A 20,291-nucleotide genomic window follows, 5' to 3' on the forward strand; every position below is an offset into this window, starting at 1 on the left:
GTGTGTTCGTGTGTAAGGGGAGGAGGAGAGGGCACAGTGGGAGGATCCAAAAGAACTCAGTGCCACAGCCATTTTGTTTGTGGGCAGCATGGTCGAACTCTGTCAGTCAGTATAAGGAGGGGTTTTTAAATAAGTCTTTGTGGAAGAATGATGCCTTTTATAAAGGGTGTTTCTGTTAAAATGAATATCCTTAGGTCTCTATGACGGTAGGTACAGGATAACGTTTGGCGAGGGAGGAAAAATGAAGAAAAAAAACCATTCATGCTCCTCGGGTAACCCCTCAATATCAACTCTTAGATTTCATTTCAAACCCCGCCAGATTATTTAAGGAGGTGTATCTTTCTGCAAAGTGTTTTTGATTCCGCTTTAGATTCCACCAGGCAGTTAGGAAACGTGGTGGGGAAACGAACAAGATTAACGAAAGCATTTCTTAGTTGAACATAAAAGGTAAATAAATTTTTAAGGTGGGAAGAGAAAAACACCGGAGTGTATATGAAAATTGGACTCTGTGTGTGTGTGTGTGTGTACATGCGCGCGCTTTTCTATTTCTCCCTCCCCCCCACCACACTACCCCCCCCCCCCCCCGGTCCATCAAGGACAGTTGATCATATGAAGGAGACTTAGAAAAGGTTTTGAGCTGTTGTTAGGTAGAATCCCGCGAATACAAAGCCCGGGCATTTGGTGGTTGGTTGCGTTGGGGTGTGTTTTAAAAGACTATAAAATGGCACACTGCATTTCTGCATTTTTTCCAGGCTGCAGAAGAGGGGGGCGGGGGATAGTGCAGACTGTGTAGGGACACTGCCCTTCTAACCAATCAGAGCACGCCTGTTTGCCATTACAAAGTTGTTAACCCCAGAGTCTTCTGGCTCCTGCTGCCTTTGCTTTTAATCTTTGGATATTTCTCAGGTTTACTCGAATCCCCCCCACCTCGCCAGATATGGAGAAAAAACCTTCGGAAGCGACTGCCGACCATGGGAAGGAGATTCTATTTTCATTTGCAAAGGTTTTTAAGGATGTTGGATGATTATTTCGCTGCCTGGAACTGGTTGATTGTAAGGGAGAAACTATACACAGACTCTTTCTTTCCAGTCGGGAAAAGGCAGCTGGCTGCTTCCTTTCGAGGTAAGTTTTCTAATCCTTCTCACACATACGCACACATATACACAAACACGCATAAAAAACGTCGAAATATTTCTTACATGTATGAATCAAATGTAGATTTTTTTTCTTTCAAATGTGAGAGCATTTAATTATTAATGACAAAGGTTGGTTCGTTATTTTAACCATTAAGAACAATTGTGTTACTGTCTTAACGGTGAATAAATTAGACCCCTGTACTTGAGCCGTTGATGGAAATGCCAACAGCAGAGATCTTTTCAAGGTGGAGTTGGAGTCTCCAGGGAGGATAATTGTGTCCGGAGCAGAACACATATTTTTACAAAAGAGGAACTAAGTACCTTAATAAAGAAATGTACTTCAGTTTATTTGAGTTTGAGATTAATTGGGAAAAGCCTCCTTAAATTGGATTGTTGAAAATTGTGCTTCATATAATAAAAGAGGAGATTGATATAGCAGGATTTACATTAAGTTATGTCTGTTACCAAACATTGTTTTTTTTATTCCCCAATCGGCTCTTTTTTTTTGTTACTTGCTTTAAAATCTTTCTATAAAAATATGAATGATGGTACTGCATTGAAATGTCGTGTTCTTGTGAGAAGATTCATTTATGAGACATTTTGTAATTTTGGGCAATTTTCTGGGTTTTTTTTTCATTTGTACACAGTGGGAAATCTTTTTTGTTTTGTATTGATCTATGTTGGTGGCGCTGTGGTGCTCCTAAACAATTTATGTTCGTCTCACCAAGAAAAGAGGGGGGCAGAGAAAGGTGGGGCAAGATTTGATCTATTGTATCATAATTTCTTTTTTTCTTATAAAAAACCAAGATTTAAATATTAATATATGTATTATAGTTTGGATCCTGTGCAATATATGCAATAATCAATATACTTGGAAGTTCAGTGTACAGCATAACAGAAGTGTCGTCACAGTCCTTTGTTGTTCTGTGAGACTAGAGGCAAGGTTTGGATTTTTGTTACTTGCTTTAAAAAATCTGAGGTATGTGGAGAACTAATTCATTATTTAGTCATGGCTTTATCTTTTCTGTAAAAAGATTTTCTAGTAGCTAAAACCAATTTTATATTCTCTGTAGAAAGTGACTGTTTTTATTGTGCTATAGATTCATTATTAGATAAATGTTTTTCATAATACTTGGCAGAGTCTTAAACCCTTTTTTTTGTTTAAAAATAAAAAAAACCATAATAAATAACAGTTTGAGATTGCCTTTTTAAAAAAACACAATGTGTGTATTTTTAAAATGTTCTGTAGATAGCATAGGCTTTAATTAAGAATAGAAATAAAGCTGAAAAAGACAAATTTTATATACATTTAAAAAGTAAGTAGTTTTTCACCTATTTTGAATACATATAAACCATATATATATATACTTTGATACATATATTAAGAATCAAATACCTGTTTCCTGCAAACATTTGTAAATTTACACAGTATAAACAAAAAGATACAAAAAAGCTGGAAAGATACATTTATACCTGAACAATTCATAAAGTAAAAGGATTTACATTATATAATTTGAAATGATCAAAATAAATGGGAAAATGCAACAGGTTAATAAATCTATTAAAGTATGGGAAGGAAGGATTTTTTTTCTTTTTAATCTGTAGTTAATGTGAACTTCTTTGAATAATTTATATAAGTTTTATAAAGACAGTTTTAAACACAGGATGTTGTGTATGTACAAAAATACTAGCTGGTATTAAACATGTTCTTCCAAAATAGTTCTTTCTTGAAACTGAAGCAATATTTATTTACAGATTAAATGGCACCTTGTAGAATGTATTTGAGTATTTCAGAATTAATATTAGTTAAATCACATTATTCTTAGTTAAAATGTGTAATTAAATTGTAACATAAGAATTTATATGGTTTAGTTCCCTATTTAGCTTATTAAACCTATATTTAAGTATATGAATAACAATTATTTCTACTAAGCAGAAAACGCTTTCATTGATTATGGCCTCACTATATAATAACAATGGCTCTTTGAAAAGACCAATCATGGATGTTCTCTTACAGATCTAGGAATGCAACTCATGCAGCTTCCATCTCAATAAAATGTGGCAGTGCAGCATATGATTGCACCATACAGTGAACAGCTACCTTAATATATGGGTGCAGCCTCTATAGTCATTGCTGGAAGAAAAGGTGTTTAAATGTTTGGCTTTGGAAAGCCAGTTGTCATCCAGGTTGAGGTAGAGACTTCCATTTACTCATCATTCTGTATGCATCCTGATAGAAAAGATTGCATTCAGACAGATCATATTGTGCAAAAGGTTGAATTTTGGTTTTTGTTAAATCTGTACCATATACCCTTTAAAACTTCAAATAGTTCAGATTAGTATATGAGAAAGATACATTTACTTGTAAATTATGTTTTTTATGTTTTTAAATCACAAGGTTTTTAAGAGGTTTACTAACAGTTAAATCCTTTAAAAAATAGTAGCTCTTAGGATTGCAAAACATTTAGAATTGAGACTTTTTAATGACTCTAGACTAGTACTGACCAGTAAGGTAAAACAGCTTAATGTGGAATATGTTTGTGCATATGAATTCATACATAAAAGAATTAAATCAGGTTTTTAAGCTATTTCATTAAACTACATTAATAGACCCTTGACTTATAAAATGCTAAAATTCTTTTTTTCAGATGGAATGGTAGAAAAGCTTGATTTATTAGCAAACACAACTAAAAAAATAATTTGTCCAATTAATACTTCATAAATAAATCATTGAGTTACTTTCTTGCATTGTTGTACATCATAGTAGGCTGAATTATATGATGTGGAGATTATAACTTGACATGGTGGCTACACTTGTGATGATAAGAATGAAGAGGGGAAATTATTAAACTGACTCCGGATGAATAAAGTGGGGTAAGATTGATAGGATGAATGAACAGATCAGAAAGGTATTAACACAGACAGTTCTAATGTATAATTGTGGGTGTTTTTTCTTAGGTAGGAGTAAAATGGCATAAAGTAAACCAATTTACTAAACTAAATAGTGAAAATTACTGGAAGGCAGAAAAAACTATTGAAAAGGACTAGAAACTTAAAAAGCATTAAAGCTAACATAAAAATGAGAAAAATTGTCTTTAAAAAGTTGTGTTAAATTATATTTAAGGCAGTGGTTCTCAGTTTGTGGCATGTGCAGACCCCTGGGAGGCCATGATGTCATCAAAGGGAACCCACAAAGCCTTGAAGAAATGTTATGATTTAAATCTTGAGTTAAGTCTTGAGGATCTGTGGCGTGGTCCCTGACCACAAAAAGTATTTAAAGGGGAAGGGGAGTCTGGTGAAGAAAAGATTGAGAACCATTGCTTTAAGGTATATATTCTATAGGTGGCCGGGGGGGGGGGGGCAAGCTAAGAAGTAAAACTTCTGCTTGGGCAGAATTTAATTTAAACTTTAGGTTTTCATGGTCCACCTTTCATAGCGTTTTGGAATCAAAGTTTAGCTTTCCTTCTGAAGAACTACAAATGAGTCTGCACATATCTGAAATTCTAGAACAGGATTTGTAATTTAAAAACATACTATTTGAAAAAAATATTCACTGCATTAATATTTTTAGACAGATTACAGTTTTTGAATTTTTAGTGTTGTGAAATTCAAATTATATTTGTTACTCTTGATACTTTTTTCTGAATAGCAATGTTTATTTTCTGAACGGAATTGACAGAAGCCTTAATTCAAGAAATGCTTCAAAGACTGTTAATACTTGTATTGGTAAAATGTACAACTGATGCTGAAAAGGTGCAATTTTGTATTTGCTGTGTGATGCAGCATAATAAATAACAAAAAGTAGTTATAGATATTTCAGTTTAAGGTAGAATTAAAGAAAAGACCTATAGATGGATCTATTTAGCATATCTCCCCAGGCATTACAAATGGCCCTTGTGCCATGGACTTCTCATTTGGACTAATATTTTTGGTGATTTGATCCAATAATTCATAATGCATGGTGATAAATTGTAGCCATTTGTGTATTCAACTCATAATTACAGTTACATGTTCACTATTAACTGAATCAAACGCACCTCTAAGTTAATTTTATATTTTCTCAGAAGATAGTTGCATTGCATTCAATTTACTTCAGATAAGTATTTGTGAAACGGTGAGTTCAGGCTCTCCATGCTGTCCAAAGAAAGCCTTCTGTCCCTTCCTGTACAGAGATGAGTAGAAAGGTTGTTAAGCCTTAGCCACAACTGATTAAACAAGATATATTATTTAGGTGGTAGGTACCTGAAGGGATGCTGGTAACCTGGCAGGAGAAAAGGATTAAAGTTGACAATCTGAAGAAGGCACAGGATTTATATGAGCAACTAGTAGGCCCGGAAGAAGAACAGAGCAGTAAAGAGGAGATGGAATATAGAAGCCAAGAAGAACAACAACAGAGAATAATGGAGAACAGGGAGAAAGTAGTAGGGAGGAGGAAGAACAACAGAGAGAGGAGGAAGTGAGACCAAAAACAAGGAGCCAAAAAAGAAACTAGAGTTAGTAAAAAACAAAGACAGCTAGAGAATTAGGCGGATGGAAGAAGAAATTCAATTATTGTCAGTAAATATTAACGGTTCAAATTCGCCAACAAAAAGAAAGCATATCTGGGCAAAAATAACAAAACAAAAGGCAGATATAATATGCTTACAGGAAACACACATTAAAAAACAAGATATAAAATACCTGGAATGTCCTAAATTAGGAAAATTATAAGCAGCATCAGCAGAAGAAAAGAGAAAAGGGATAGCGATATATGTTAAAGATGGAATAAAGGCAAATTTAATTTATGCAGATCCAAAGGGAAGAATATTAATGATAGAGATATGGATAAATCAAAAATCAATACTACTGGTAGCAATATACGCCCCAAATGAAAATCAGAAGGACCTTTATAAAAAATTACATGAAAAAAATTAAGAGAAATAGCTGCATAATAGGATATTATAATGCCATAGTAGACAGTAAAAAAGATTATGTAAGTGATGAAAAAAGTATTATCAACAGCCTGTTTTGAGATGATGGAGGAGCTAAAATTGATAGATATTTGGAGAAAAATGGAACCAGGAAAAAAAAACCATTTACTTTTTATTCCAACCCACACCAATCTTGGTCACGGATTGATATGGCATGGAAGAATGGGAAATTGGGGCAGAAATACATACAATTGAAATATTACCAAATACTTGGGCAGATCACAACCCCATTAAAATAATCCGGAAGGGGGAGGAACTAGACGAAGATGGATGTTAAATCTGAAAATATTAAAAGAAAAAGAATTTATTCAAAAATGTCGAAATGAATTGGAGTTATTCCTTAAGGAAAACACAAAAGAACAGACATCTATACAAAATTTATGGAACACTATGAAAGCTTATTCCCATGGAATTATAGCGTATTCAGCAAAAAGAAACAAAGAAAAATGGGCACAACAGAAGATATTAGAGGAAATTACAAATTTAGAAATAGAATTACAAAATAAGCCACAAAGTGACAAAATTAGAAAGCATTGGATGTTAGCAAAACATAAATTAAATATATTAGACCAGGAAGAAATAGTAAAGGGCCTAAAACTAACAAAACAAAACTTCTTTGAGCAAGCAAATAAACCGGGGAGGTGGCTGTCATATAGATTGAGAAAAGAAAGAGAGAAAAGATTAATATATCAACTTCAAGAGGAAACTGGTGAACTACAACATACAATAGAAGGGAAGAAAAAGATTGCATACAAGTACTTTGAGAATCTATAGATGGAAAACAAATAAAAGAATATCTAAATGGAGAAGAAACCCCGTCAATAACAGAAGAAGTGAAAGAAATGTCAAAAAAATAAAAAAACTAGAATTGAAACAGGTGATTCAGAAACAGAAAAATAATAAAATACCAGGGCCAGATGGATTCCCAGCAGAATAGTACAAAATAATAGATGAATTGAACGAATTGATAGAACCCTTGATGTTGGAGATGTATAATGAGGCACTGATGAAAGCAAAGATACCGGATTCATGGACATATTGCATTAATATTTAAAGAAGGTGCAGATAAAAAACAGATTCAAAACTATAGGCCAATCTCGTTGTTAAATGCTGACTATAAAATATTCACAACAATAATAGGAAAAAACTATTAAATGACTATATACCGTATTTTCACAACCATAAGGCGCACTGGATTATAAGGCGCAGTATCAGTTAACGGTAAATTTTCAACCTTTTTTCATATATAAGGCGCACCAGATTATAAGGCGCATGTTTTTTTTTGCAACATTCATCCGCGCGGGTTTACTGGCAGGTGCTCAATTTGCAAACATTTTTCACGGATCGGCGTAGCCTTTAAACGCAGCCTAAAAAGAATTAAAACACTAAAAAAATACAGAGAAAAATCAGTCACTTTTAGTAAACTTTTAAACAGCTTTATTTTATAGTCGGCTCTATTCATCTTCCATGAAACCTTCGAACTCTTCGTCCTCCGTATCAGAGATCGGAAACATCCTCCGTATTGGAAACATCTTTCGCTGAATGGCGGCCGAGGGGCACGCTAAAGTGCCGGCATGACTTTGAAGGGCTGGCTTGCCGCTTGCCTTCCACGTCGGCCTGCGCGGAAGGCAATCCAGTCCTTTCAAAGTCATGCCGGCAGTTTAGAACACACCCGCCATTCAGCGAAACATGACTTTGAAGTGCTGGCTTGCCACGTTTCCCCGGAGCGCTCGGGCTCCTTCTCTGGGCAGAGTTGGAGCCTTTCCTCCTCCTCCTCCCAACAGAGGGGCGCCCTAAAAAAAAGAAAGAAAGGAGCCAAGCCGTTCCAGAGATGTGAAGGGAAGCTCCGGGCGAGAAAGCGGCTTTCAAAGCTCCATCGAGCCCTGTGTGTGGATTTGTTTATTATTTGCTCGGGGATCCGGATCCGGGCCACCCGTTCCTCCGGGGGCAGCCCAAGCCTTTGAGCGGGGAGCGGAGCTTTCTCCCGAAACGGCGCTTCTGCTCCCCTTTGGCACTTCGGTCTGGGAGAAAAATGGAGCGTGACGGACTTTCCAGCGCGTATCAGAAGCTGATCCGGGAGAGCTGGCAGAAAGTGAGCAACAGCCCCCTGGAGCACAGCGTCGTCCTGTTCACCAGGTAGGGCAAGATAGGTTGCCAGACCAGAGGGCGCAGGTGAGAACTCTTGAACGAGAGAGAGGGGTGGGATGGGGGTAGTGTTCGCCTGGTCAAGTTTGAGGCTGGGCGTTTTAAACATCGGAAGTAGCCCACCATCCTCAGCAAACTTAATTCAAAGCTCCCTCTGCCAGGAATGTACCCTCGTGGATTGACCAGCCGCTGACTTGGGGCTAAAGCCTTGGTTTCCTTCCCATTTCCCTTCTTTAACCTAAACCCTCCCTCCCCCGCCTCTAAATGCCTTTTCAGGGCATCTGCTCAGTGCCCTCCAGATGTGCTGGATTACAGGCGCAGTATCAGTTAACGGTAAATTTTCAAACTTTTTTCATATATAAGGCGCACTGGATTATAAGGCGCACTGCCGGTTTTTGATCAAATTTTAGGATTTTCAGTGCGCCTTATGGTCGTGAAAATACGGTACATCCAGACCAAAATGGATTTCTCCCAACAAGACAAATCTGGAATAACACTAGAATAATAGCAAATATTTTAGACTACTATGAAGTGCATCCGAAGGAAACAAGTGGCACTTGTTTTTCTGGATGCACAGAAGGCATTTGACAATTTAAATTGGGAATTCATGATACAACAAATTAAGAATATGAAATTAGGGGACCAATTTGAAAGATTAATAGAAACGATATACTCCACCCAAAGGGCAAATATTAAATAGGGAAAGTACAGACACCTTTAAAATAATGAAAGGAGTAAGGCAGGGTTGCCCACTATCATCTCTGCTCTTTATCCTGACGCTTGAAAGTCTTCTAATAAGAATTAGACAAAATTCAGAGATAAGAGGAACTAAAAATTTAAAAAGAGGAGTATAAAATTCAGGCCTTTGCAGTTGATTTGGTATTTATTATAGAAGACCCGCTAGAAACAGGAAATAGCTTAATGCAAGAATTAGGAAAATATGGAGATGTAACAGGGTGAAAGATTAATAGAGAAAAGACTAAAATGATAATTAAAAATTTGAAGGAAGAACAAAATAAAGAATTAGAAAGAATAATAGGACTGCAAGTGACAAAGAAAGTTAAATATCTTGGAATATGGCTAACTGCAAAGTGCTCAACTATAAAAGAAAATAATTATATAAAATTAGTGCAACAAATAAAAAAGATCTAGAATTATGGGGGAAACTACAACTATCATTATTAGGGAAAATAGCAGCAATAAAATTGAATGTACTACCCAGGCTATTATACTTATTTCAAACAATCCCCATAAAATTAGGATATTTTTTTTTTACTGAATTGAATAAGATCATATTAACATTTATATGGCAAGGGAAGAAAGCCAGGATGAAGTTGAAAGCTCTACAGAAGCAGAGGTGGTACGGGACACCCTGACTGGAGTTTTATTACAAAGTAGCAGCACTAATATGGATCAGGGATTGGATAAATGTAAAAAATTTAAGAATACTAACATTAGAGGGCCACGATTTGCAAATGGGATGGCATTTTTTCCTACGGGAAGAAGGTAAAAAGAAACAAAAATACTTTCACAGACACTATGTTAGAGATGCACTGATACAGGTCTGGAATAAAATTAGAGAAAAACATTACATGAAAATACCGATGTGGCTTTCCACTGTGGAAGCCATGACACATCCCAATATACTAGATCTATCGAAAATAGTTAGATATAGTGATTACTTAGTAATTACTAAGCCCTGGCTGTTCCGGCAGCCTGGGGGCTGTTGAAATAGCCAGCCCCGTTCCATTTGTGACTGTTGTGTATTTTAATATTGTTTGTATTGTCTTATTTATCCCCTCCCCCATTTTATTGTGAGCCGCCCGGAGTCCTTCGGGATTGGGCGGCATACAAAACCAAGAAACGAAACGAACTTTTAGACAGCCAAGGGAATTTGAAAACAAATCCAGAATTAAAGGAGCAAAATATAAATATAGATTGTGGCCATATCTCCAACTACAATCAAGATACAAAAAAGATGTAAAAGAATATGGAATATACACAGAATTACAACAAATAGATAAAATTTTAATTGGCCCGGAAAATAAATTCATAATGAAAATTTCCAAAATTTATTAGAAGTAACATTAGAAGAAGAAAAAGTTAAAGGTTGCATGATAGCATGGGCCAAAAACTTTGGTTACAACATAGATCTAATGGATTAGGAAAGAATTTGGAACACAAATTATAAACACGATCAGCAGCACTTAAAGAAAATATGTACAAAATGTTTTATCATTGGCATTAACCACCAACAAGATTGGCTAAAATGTACCCAAACATGAAGCCGACCTGCTGGAAGTGTAAAAAAGTACAAGGGACCATTTTTTACATATGGTAGACCTGCCCGAAAACACAAAAATATTGGACAAAAATTTGGAAATGGGTGCAAGAAATTACAGGAGAACAGATAAAATACAAACCCGAAATCTTTCTGCTGAGAATAATCAAAATATACAAAGAAAATTAAGTACATATTAACCCATCTGCTAACTATAGCTAGAATAGCATTTGTCCAATGCTGGAAACAAAATAATACCCCCTCAGACGAATTAGTGATAAAAAAAACCTTTGGATTATGCAGAGATGGACAAATTAACCCTAAAATTAAAAGATAAAGAAGAGCTGGAATATTATGAAATTTGGAACAATTGGTACAAATGGCTGCAAAACAATAATAAAATTAAGCTGAAAAACTATATATATAAATATATATAGAACTGTGTATAAAGGCTGTATATAGAAGCGAAACATTATATACATGTACAGATATGATGACATAATGTTGATATAATGACTGTAAGGTGTTGTAGAAGGGAAAAAATAAAAAAAAATCTGCTGAGAAAAGAAAGGTTAAGGTTCTTATATGCACATTCCAACTGAATTTACCTTTCTATTGTTCAAACCGGAAGAACATTTTAATAATATTGGATCTGTGACTATAATAAAACACTATTCAATTACATTGTGGAGTTCAAAATGACACTAGATGTAGTAGAGATACCTGAAGGAATTTGTGTTGCTGTTTTCTTATCTAAATACGTGTGAATTTGACTTTGTCATCAAATACTGTATGAGATGCTATACTAGTTGGATCATTCTTTGTTCCAAAATTATAAAATTCTATTTTCAACAGTGGAATGTGCAAATGTGTATCTCTAAGAATCTCAGCTTTTAGTCTTTTTTATTGCTACGGAGAACAAAAAACAATGTGCTAATCATGCCTGAAATTCTTTTTTTATTGTTCAAATATTGTATATGCCTATACCAGTCGTTATCAAACATTTTTATCTGACTCACTTTACATTCTTAAAAGTGATTGACTCCAAATATCTGGTTTATGTGTGCTATATCTTTCAATATTTGCTGTACAATATTAGAAATTAAAACAGAGAACTTTAAAAATATTTATTTGACTTTGCAACCCCCCTGAAAGGATCTCAGGGATCTCCAGATGTCCCCAGACTTCAAGAACTGCTGGCCTTTGACATGTACTTTTCCCAGGTCTGCTTTTTTTTAAACTTTTATATTACATTATATTCTCAATACTACTATTCTAATTGGTCACCATCTTCTAAATCGGGCAGGCAATTTTTCCAATGGGCCACCTGAGAAATTGGGGCTGTGAAGTTGCATATGCATGCACATTGAAAAAAATAGCAATTCAGTTGTATTGCGTGCATGGCATATACTTACCTATGATTTCTGCTTGATGTCATGCAATGTAGGCAAAGACTAATGTTCCCTGGGGCCATAAAATGCTTGTATCTCTTGTAAATAATATTAACTGTCTCAAAATATATTTAGAAATTGAGAAACATTAATAGCAATAAAGATTATTGTTAAAATAATTAGATAATGGTCTTGTATCCCAGAACAAGATTGGGATGAAGCGTTGAAAAAGCAATAGATCTTTATAATGGTGACCAGATAGATAATTATAGTTGAAAAGTATCATTTTTATATGTCTGCACAGAATACAGTACTTTTCAGCTTCCACCATCTAGGAGAGAAAACCTTATATATTTTAGATAGATATATACTCTGTGTGTGTGTCTGTACACACATACACACACGAAATCTACGAACGAACACACACACACACACACACTATATATATATATATATATATATATATATATATATATATATATATATATATATATATATATATATATATATATATATATATATATATATATATATATATATATATATATATATATATATATATATATATAAATTCAAAACTAAGACATCTAAGTGAAAGGAGAGAACTAGAGCAAAAAAGAATTGGTTAGAATATTTCTGGATGTATCTGCCATGTTAGAAGTAGGAAATTTTTCTCCAAAAACATACTGTGACTATAACCAGACCTCTGGTTATCACTGACTCCTTAGTCATTGCATCTATATTATCATATCAATTCAATTAAGATTTAAAATGAAAGGAAGGAAAATTATCACCCTCTTGCACCAATCTCTGTGGAGATTCTCATGGTTGTTCCAGAGGTGCTTCAAAGGGTCACTGAGCTTTCTGGTTTTTCTTTGAAGACATTTCGCTTCTCATCCAAGAAGCTTTTTCAGCTTGGACAGGATAGTGAGGAATGAAAGGATTTATATTTCTTGCAGACAGCTAGTCATTTGCATTCTTTTAGAGAGTCATTGAGGTCACTTGGAGGTTTGTCTGTGTCCTGAGTAGTGCAAACGAGAGTGGAGCCTTCTTGCAAATGCTAAAAGGACTGTATTGTAGAGCTGTGCTTTCTGCAGGATGTTTTCTGCCCTGTATCCTTCAGTGTTGAACATAGGCTATCAGGGTTGAGTCTGTGTTGTCTGCATCTTGAACTGAAGGTGAAATGTTTCCTGTAGTCTGCAGTTTTTCTGGAAATCCATTCATATCCCCGCACCATTCGAAGGGCATCCATCTCAAAGTACATAGCTAAAATGTCTTGGAAAACATAACTCCATAACACAGTCCTTTCAGCAGTTCCAAAAAGGCTCCAAACCCATTTGTACTACTCAGGTGATCTTGAAGACACAGATACACCACCAAGTGGCCTCAACAACTCTCTAAAATAATGCAAATGACCAGCTTGTCTGCAAGAAATATAAATCCTCCTATTCCCCACCATCCAGTCAGTTCTGAAGAAACGTCTTGGATGAGAAGTGAAATGTCTTCAGAGAAAAACCAGAACATCCAGTTGCCTATTAAAAAAACACCTTTGGAACTCTTGCAACAATCTATACCACTCATACTGCTGATGCCCTGTATTAACTAGAACTGATTTAATTGTATAATGTAGTTCTGATAAACACAGAAAAATCACTGTTGAAGCTGAGGCTTAGTTCAGATGGAAAGATGGAACAAAAGTGGCCAAATAACAAATCTGAATAGGAGCATCTTTTCTTCCTGAACTTAAAAGTATATTTTCCTTGCTTTTTTTCAATTACAGGCAGTGGTCTTATCCAGTCTTGACTAAAAATGTCAGTTCCAAAACAGACCCATCTAATCAAGCATATAGTCAATAACAGCCAACAAAGGTAATAGATATGAAATTAATACTTGTCATGTATTCAGTTCATCACAGCGTTTCGCATTCAGCGGTATTGGCTGTCCTTACAAATAGCATTTTTGAATAGGGACAAACCTTATTAGCTTTTGTAAGGAAGGGCATCCATCAGGGAATATGAGCAAACTGAATGACAAAGGCCTAATTATACAATTAACATACGTGTGATTTGCATGATGACATCACAACAGGTCATTTTGACATCATTGCAGTTTATTGAAACTTATGCTTTCAGTTCAGACACATTAATTTTATTCTTAGTTATTTTAATTAATTGTGCATTTCAGTGGGATTAAGCAGGAGGACATACCCACCAATATTTCTGGACAACTCTTCAAAATTGTCATTTAGGGTTAATAGGTTATTATCATAATTTAATAATTTGCCTAAATTATAAATATTGAGTTCTAAGTAAATATACATGACTATGGAATTTGATTAAAGAATGTGAAACTATACTACTTTATTAATATAATAATTTAATTTTTATGTTTGCGGCTAACTTATACTTATGTTTTATATTTCCTTTTTCATAACTAATATTTTAGGGTCATTTTTCTTTAGTTAAAATGCATGTGCTACTGCAGCTGTAACACAAATTTATAATACAGGAAGGAAGGAGTCAATGTAGCAAAAGTTTGTAAAAGGGTTATAAGATTATGCCTTTAGGCAGGCAATATTCCCAATATTTTATAAAAAGTTTATACCTCAGTCCACTATCAGCCATGAGAATATTTGATAGACTGGCCTGATTTATATATTATCTAATTTGGCTTGTTAGGATTTGGTTGAGTATTTTGTCCTAATCCTAGCTGTTTTAGTTTAGTTAATAAACTAAAATAATAATAAAGGATAGCTTAGAAAATTTGAGCACAGTGTTAAGTCTTTTAATTAACCTGCAAATATTGTCATTTTTTTTCAAAAGCAGTATTCATTTTTATCTGAAGCAAAAAAAATCATGAATACATAGTAACTATATTAAATATATTTATCAGGACAAGTTCACAAGACAGGCAAGTTGCAAATATGCAGAATAAAAACTTATGACTTGCAGTCTATGGAAATTCTCAGTCATCCAGCTCATGGTTTTCCCAAAGGTGCTTTTCCAGGAGGCAACTGGACTTTCTTGTTTTTTCTTTGAAGATATTTCACTTCTCATCCAGAAAGTTTCTTCAGCTCAGACTAGATGGGGGACAGTGAAAGGACACAGGACAGAACATAACCTGCAGCCAAGAAGGCTCCAAACCAGGGTTCTTCAAACTTTTTAAATGGACTAATTCAAGGTCCCTCAGACTGTTGGGGGGGGGGAGTGGACCGGCTGGGTGGTGAGACCAATTTAAGGGGAGGGATGTGGTTGAGGGGGGGAATTGCGAACAACTGGGTGTGATTGCTTTTTGCCTGCTGGAAATGGGCATGCTTTTACCACCTCTACTTGCAAGAGGAACATGTTCCACGGGGAGGCCAAGGACAAGACCTGCGAAGGGATCAAGGAGATGAAAACCTGCTCCCCAACTGCAAACCAAGAGACGGGATGGAGTAGGTAGCAGCTATCACACACCCTACTCACCTTGTCTTAACCCACAATAGTAGTCAAAGGCAGAGGCAAGGGAGAGACAAGCGGTCCGACCTGCTGGATGTGTCAGGCAGCCACCTCCCCTGCCTCAGCCACATGGAATGGAGCAAAAGTGTCCAGTGGTCCACATCACATGCCTCCCCCAACACTCAGTGCCAGTGCTGCTGCTGCCATGCCTATTTCTTGAAGGGCCATCTGCGGAGTCCCTGCTGCTGGATACCTGTATCTTGACGGATGCTGTTCCTTTTGTATCTGAAGGAAATGGCAGACACCGGCATCTTGCCCTCCACCCAGACTCTGCAGCTGCTGCGGACCGTGAGGCTGCACTGTCCACATCACCCTTGTGCCAGCTGCCCACCGACTCACACCCTTCGGATGTGCACAACAGGCTCAAGCAAGGGCTCTGTGCATCTGGCAGCAGGATCAGACCAGGCATGCCTCACTAGGAGCGGATCTGGCAAGGAATCCCTAAGGTGGGGGCTCATCCGCCGGCCGGCTGACTTCTTCCTGCCTCCCTCACCAGTGGAGACAGCTGTCCTCCTTCAGGGGCAGGTAGCCTCTCCAGCCACTGCCTCAGAACTGCAGAGTGGCAGAAGGACAAGCAGCCAAGCAAAGAGGGGGAGGGGAAGAAGGCAGCAGGGGTGGCTGTTGCAGCGGCCGCTTCTTAGTTTGCTGCCATTTTTCCAGGCCTGCTTCACCAACAGGCTCCCACTGGCTTGCAGGAGCCTCTTTTGGGCCGGGCGCTCCAGGGCCACTGCGGCTGCTTGGAGCACGCTGGTTGATCTCTGTCCAGACTCCATGAACAGAGGAAGCCCAAGCTAAAAAACAGAAGTGGAGGATGCCGGTTTCCCCTCTCAAGGCCTCTGTGCATCCCATTTTTGGCCTTCCCATCCCCCAGAAGCACTCTGCCAGCCAAAACTGTTGGCCTTACCTTTCAGTTCCAGCCCACAGGCTCGCAAAAGTAAGGTCTGCGCTCGGCCAGAGTCGGCAGGGTAGCCTCTTGGTCCGGTGCAGGACGGATTAATGGCTTTAGCGAGCCAAAGTTTGAGGACCCCTGCTCCAAACCCATTAGCACTATTCAGGTGTTCCTGAGAATACAGATAAACCACCAGATGGCCGTAACTTTCTAAAAGAATACAGATGACAAGCTGTAAGGAATATAAACCCTTCCATTACCCATCATCCAATTAAAGCTGAAGAAGCTTCTTGGATGAGAAGCAAAATGTCTTCAAAGAAAAAATAAATCTAGTTGCCTCCTGAAAAAGCACTTTTAGGACAATTATAGTTTATGGGAAAATATGGATTCTATAGACATATATGGGTATAACAAATGAGACTTTCACAATCAATATTTTGCTACCATCTTGTACTTAAGTCTTTCTGAATTCTGATTTTTACAATCAGCCATATTTATTTTGATTGTTCTATTTTTCTTAACTAATCTGGATACTCTTAAAAAGGAAGAATATAATACAAAATACATGCAACTTACATATTACAGAATAATGTGAACTCTTTATATCCATTGTGTAATATTTATGAAGTATTTCTTCAAATAAGCCTCCGAGGAGTTTGAAATGTATAATCCAGCTATAAATTTCTTGTCTTCATCTGTTCTAGATTTGAAGCCCTGGTGATTCCATTAACTTAGCATTTTTCCTCCAAACTAGGTAACCCATGAACCATTGGTTCAGATATATTTTCTTAAATCAACAAGCAGTATGAACATGGATGGGCAAAAAAGCAGTGAGAATGAATTCCTATTTCCTGCAGGCTTCTCCATTGACTTTACTTGTGGAAAGCTGGTTAGGCGCATTGGAAGTCATGATCACCTGGCTGCAGCAGTACTCAGGGTCAGTGGTAGCACTGCAGCAGCTATAACTTTGCTAATACATCTGGTGTTAAGATCCTTTTCTTAAAATTTCAGCCCCATGGGGATAATGGGCCCTGGATTTTTAGATGCATTTTTTAAGTTAGCCCACTAGAGATAACTTGATTCAAACATTATTGCTCTATAGTGCATTGTTTTGCCCAGTTGAGGTTACAAAAGGCAGAGTTCTAGCTGTATATAAATAAATTATAGTTGCTCTAATATCTGGTTCACCTGGTTTGACAACTCATGCTCAAGATGGAAGCTGTTACAACCATTTTCAGGAATGCCCACTCAGAGCCCATAACCACTGTCTTATTACATCCAAGATATCTCTCAGTTGGACTACTGAAGTGCACTCCAGGTGGGACAGCTTTTGAAAAGCATTTGGAAGTTACAACTGCTCCAGAATACAACTCTGGACCAGTTGTAATGAATGAATGCATACATCTTGAAGCACCTATGTAATACCTGTCATTCAAGAGCTGCACTGGTTTCTAGCTGGCTGTCTCCTTTAAATTCCTTCATGATTTTAGGACCTGGATAACTGGAGGATTGCATTCGCTTGATATCTGCTGTCCAGTAACATAAGAAGGAAGGTCTTTCTGTAATCTCTTAATTAGAAATTGCCTCCTTTAGAGGCAGAATAAATACACCTTTTCAGTAACTTCCATCCCCACCTCTGGAATAGTATCCCCTCAGATAAAATATCATCTCCTAGTTTTCAGAATTAGTGGCTGGCTATGGTAACCAGGCCTAAGGGCAGGCTTGTTAAGGCTATCCTTGCAAACAAATATTTTCACTGTATTTCAAATATATATCCTGTTTTAATTATAATTTTATGTTTTTCATGTTAAATTGTTACTGTTTTTATCCCAAACTATGGTTTTGTGAAGACTATTGATCTATTAATTGAAAGGGATTATAAATAAAAATAAGAACTAGAACTGAAAATGCTATGGTGTGTGGTCTTTAATGCTGAAAATAGGCTGCAGCACAAGTTGCATCTAAGAAGGTTGCCTGAGGTTTATATGTATTTGTCCCCTCAAAAAAGCTCTGCTTCTTTTGGTAAGTGCTAATAGGATAAACTAAAAGAAGGATGATAAGGAGTCAAGAAATTCCTTGAAGTGCCCCAGCACTCATATAATACTGATGTTGTAATCATTTCTTTCATAATGTGTCTTATTTGAATAAGCTGACAACCAACTCTTTTCTGCTGGAAACTGTTAACTTTAAAATATCGGATATGCTGTTTTAAATAGTGTGTATAACAGATTTGCACTCCTGTCAGTTAATTCTATAGAATTTTTGATGTCACAGAGACCTGTCTTACAGAGGAGAGAACAGTGGCCTGGGAAGAAATGAAAATAGGATTTAGAGAGAATATTGAGCCACCATCCTCTCCCTGCCGCAATACGTTTAAACGGAACCGGGCCGCCCACGTCAACAGTCTCCCTCTAGGCCTGGGTACATGTTCTCGGTGTCCCGAGGGCTGAGGCGTATATTGTCTCCCATATCTTCCTCCAGGCGGTAGAGATGCAGTCGTCCCTCCTTCACTCGTTTCTCAGCGTGTGAAGGGGTGGGGGTGGGTGCCTCAGCGCTACCCGAATAACTACGGTGCTCCGGGAAAAATTAGACCTACTTCGGACCGGCGAGTGTCAAAACCGCCGCTTTTTCGTGCCCGTTTCTTGTGCTCGCGCCGCGCGCTCTTTTCAGCAACGCCGTGCCCGCGCTTTTGCGCGATGCAGTGTGGGAATGGCTGTGGCGCTGGGGTTGGCTGAAAGAGGCGGCCAGTCGAGGTTTAATGTCCGCCATGTTGGCCGTGGCGTACTGAGCAGACCAGGAGCGGCGAGGAGAGAAACCGGCACCCTAGCCTGGCCGCGCCACCCGGCGCCGCTGGGACCCGCCTCGGAGCGAGCCCCGCCCCGCCGCGGGAGCCCCGGTACCTCCATGAGAGCTCTCGGCGGGGTCCGGCTCTCAGCTCGGAGCGCTCTCGCTGCCTCCCCCCCCTTTGCCGGAGCAGCAGCAGCCGCCATAGCAGTTGCAGCCGACGACTAACATGAGCAAACTGTCGTTCCGGGCCCGGGCGTTGGACGCGTCTAAGCCGCTTCCCGTCTTCCGCTGCGAGGACTTGCCCGACCTGGCCGAGTATGCCTCGATCAACCGGGCCGTGCCGCAGATGCCCACGGGCATGGAGAAGGAAGAGGAGTCGGTACGTGAGATACCCCCTCCCGTCCCTACTCCGGCCGAGCCGGGCCCCGCCATCGCCCTGTACCCAGGCCCCCACCATCGCCTCTGCGCAAGCACAAAATGGCCGCCATTTTCTCCCTGCTTCCTCCCCTTTTCCTCCCCTCTCCCTATGGGAAGAGGGTGATGTTGTACCCTAATAGCCCCGTCTGCCCTCCCTGTGGATGCCCTCGTAAGATATCTCTGTATGTCGACTCGAGTACACAGGCCGCCTGCTGGGCTCCCCTCAGCCTCCCGAAAGGCACAAAGGGGTCACGTGATTCGGCGGGCAGCCGCCATTTTGTTATGCTCTAGTTCGTTGGGCTGGGCCTTAATACCGCAGCAGCCGCGAGAATGCGAGCTGAAACGGCGCGGACGTTCCGCTCATTGGACGCTAGGTGGCGTCTTTGTATTAGTGGCCAGGCTACAAGCATGAATGGTTTTGACGTTCACCAGTCTGGGGTTTGCTGCTGTCAGTTCTGTAACTACCAGTTAAGTTATGGGAAGGAGGGTAGGCTCTTGAACTGCATGGGTAAGTAATTAAAACAAAAACGATGTTCAGTTTACAGGAAGAAATTACAAGAAATGGGATGAAAAACCTGTTACTGTCTGATGCTATTTAACTGAAGAGCCCCCTAGAAATATATTGCTGTTTCCCCCAAATAAAATTGGCTTGTTGACTACTCAACTGATATAGAAAATCAGTTAAATTAGTCAGGTCATTTCACCAAGTTTTTTTTTAAACCCATATGATTGGCACTAATTCAATTTTGAGGTGAACAGCAATAAAAGCAGAAACTTT

The 20,291-nt window shown here is 38.3% G+C and overlaps 1 protein-coding gene across 2 annotated transcripts in view; it reads left to right on the forward strand.

The window, feature by feature from the left end:
- The first annotated feature begins 805 nt into the window (after positions 1 to 805).
- The window catches only part of EPC1 (enhancer of polycomb 1), a 59,403-nt gene continuing 39,917 nt past the window's right edge, over positions 806 to 20,291 (forward strand). The window contains exon 1 of one of the 2 annotated variants that reach the window (XM_087712549.1): positions 806 to 1,122. Coding sequence is in view for 1 of the 2 variants with exons in the window: in XM_087712548.1 (XP_087568674.1) it covers positions 19,323 to 19,475 (153 nt within the window). In the remaining variant the exon portion in view is untranslated. Of the gene's footprint in view, positions 1,123 to 19,006; positions 19,476 to 20,291 lie in introns of those variants that run through there. The other variant, XM_087712548.1, reaches the window with a different exon arrangement.

Source organism: Thamnophis sirtalis, unplaced genomic scaffold (genome assembly GCF_051295495.1).
Source record: "Thamnophis sirtalis isolate CommonGarterSnake01/CBP01778 unplaced genomic scaffold, rThaSir2_p1.2 scaffold_4, whole genome shotgun sequence".
NCBI classification, from domain to species: domain Eukaryota; kingdom Metazoa; phylum Chordata; class Lepidosauria; order Squamata; family Natricidae; genus Thamnophis; species Thamnophis sirtalis.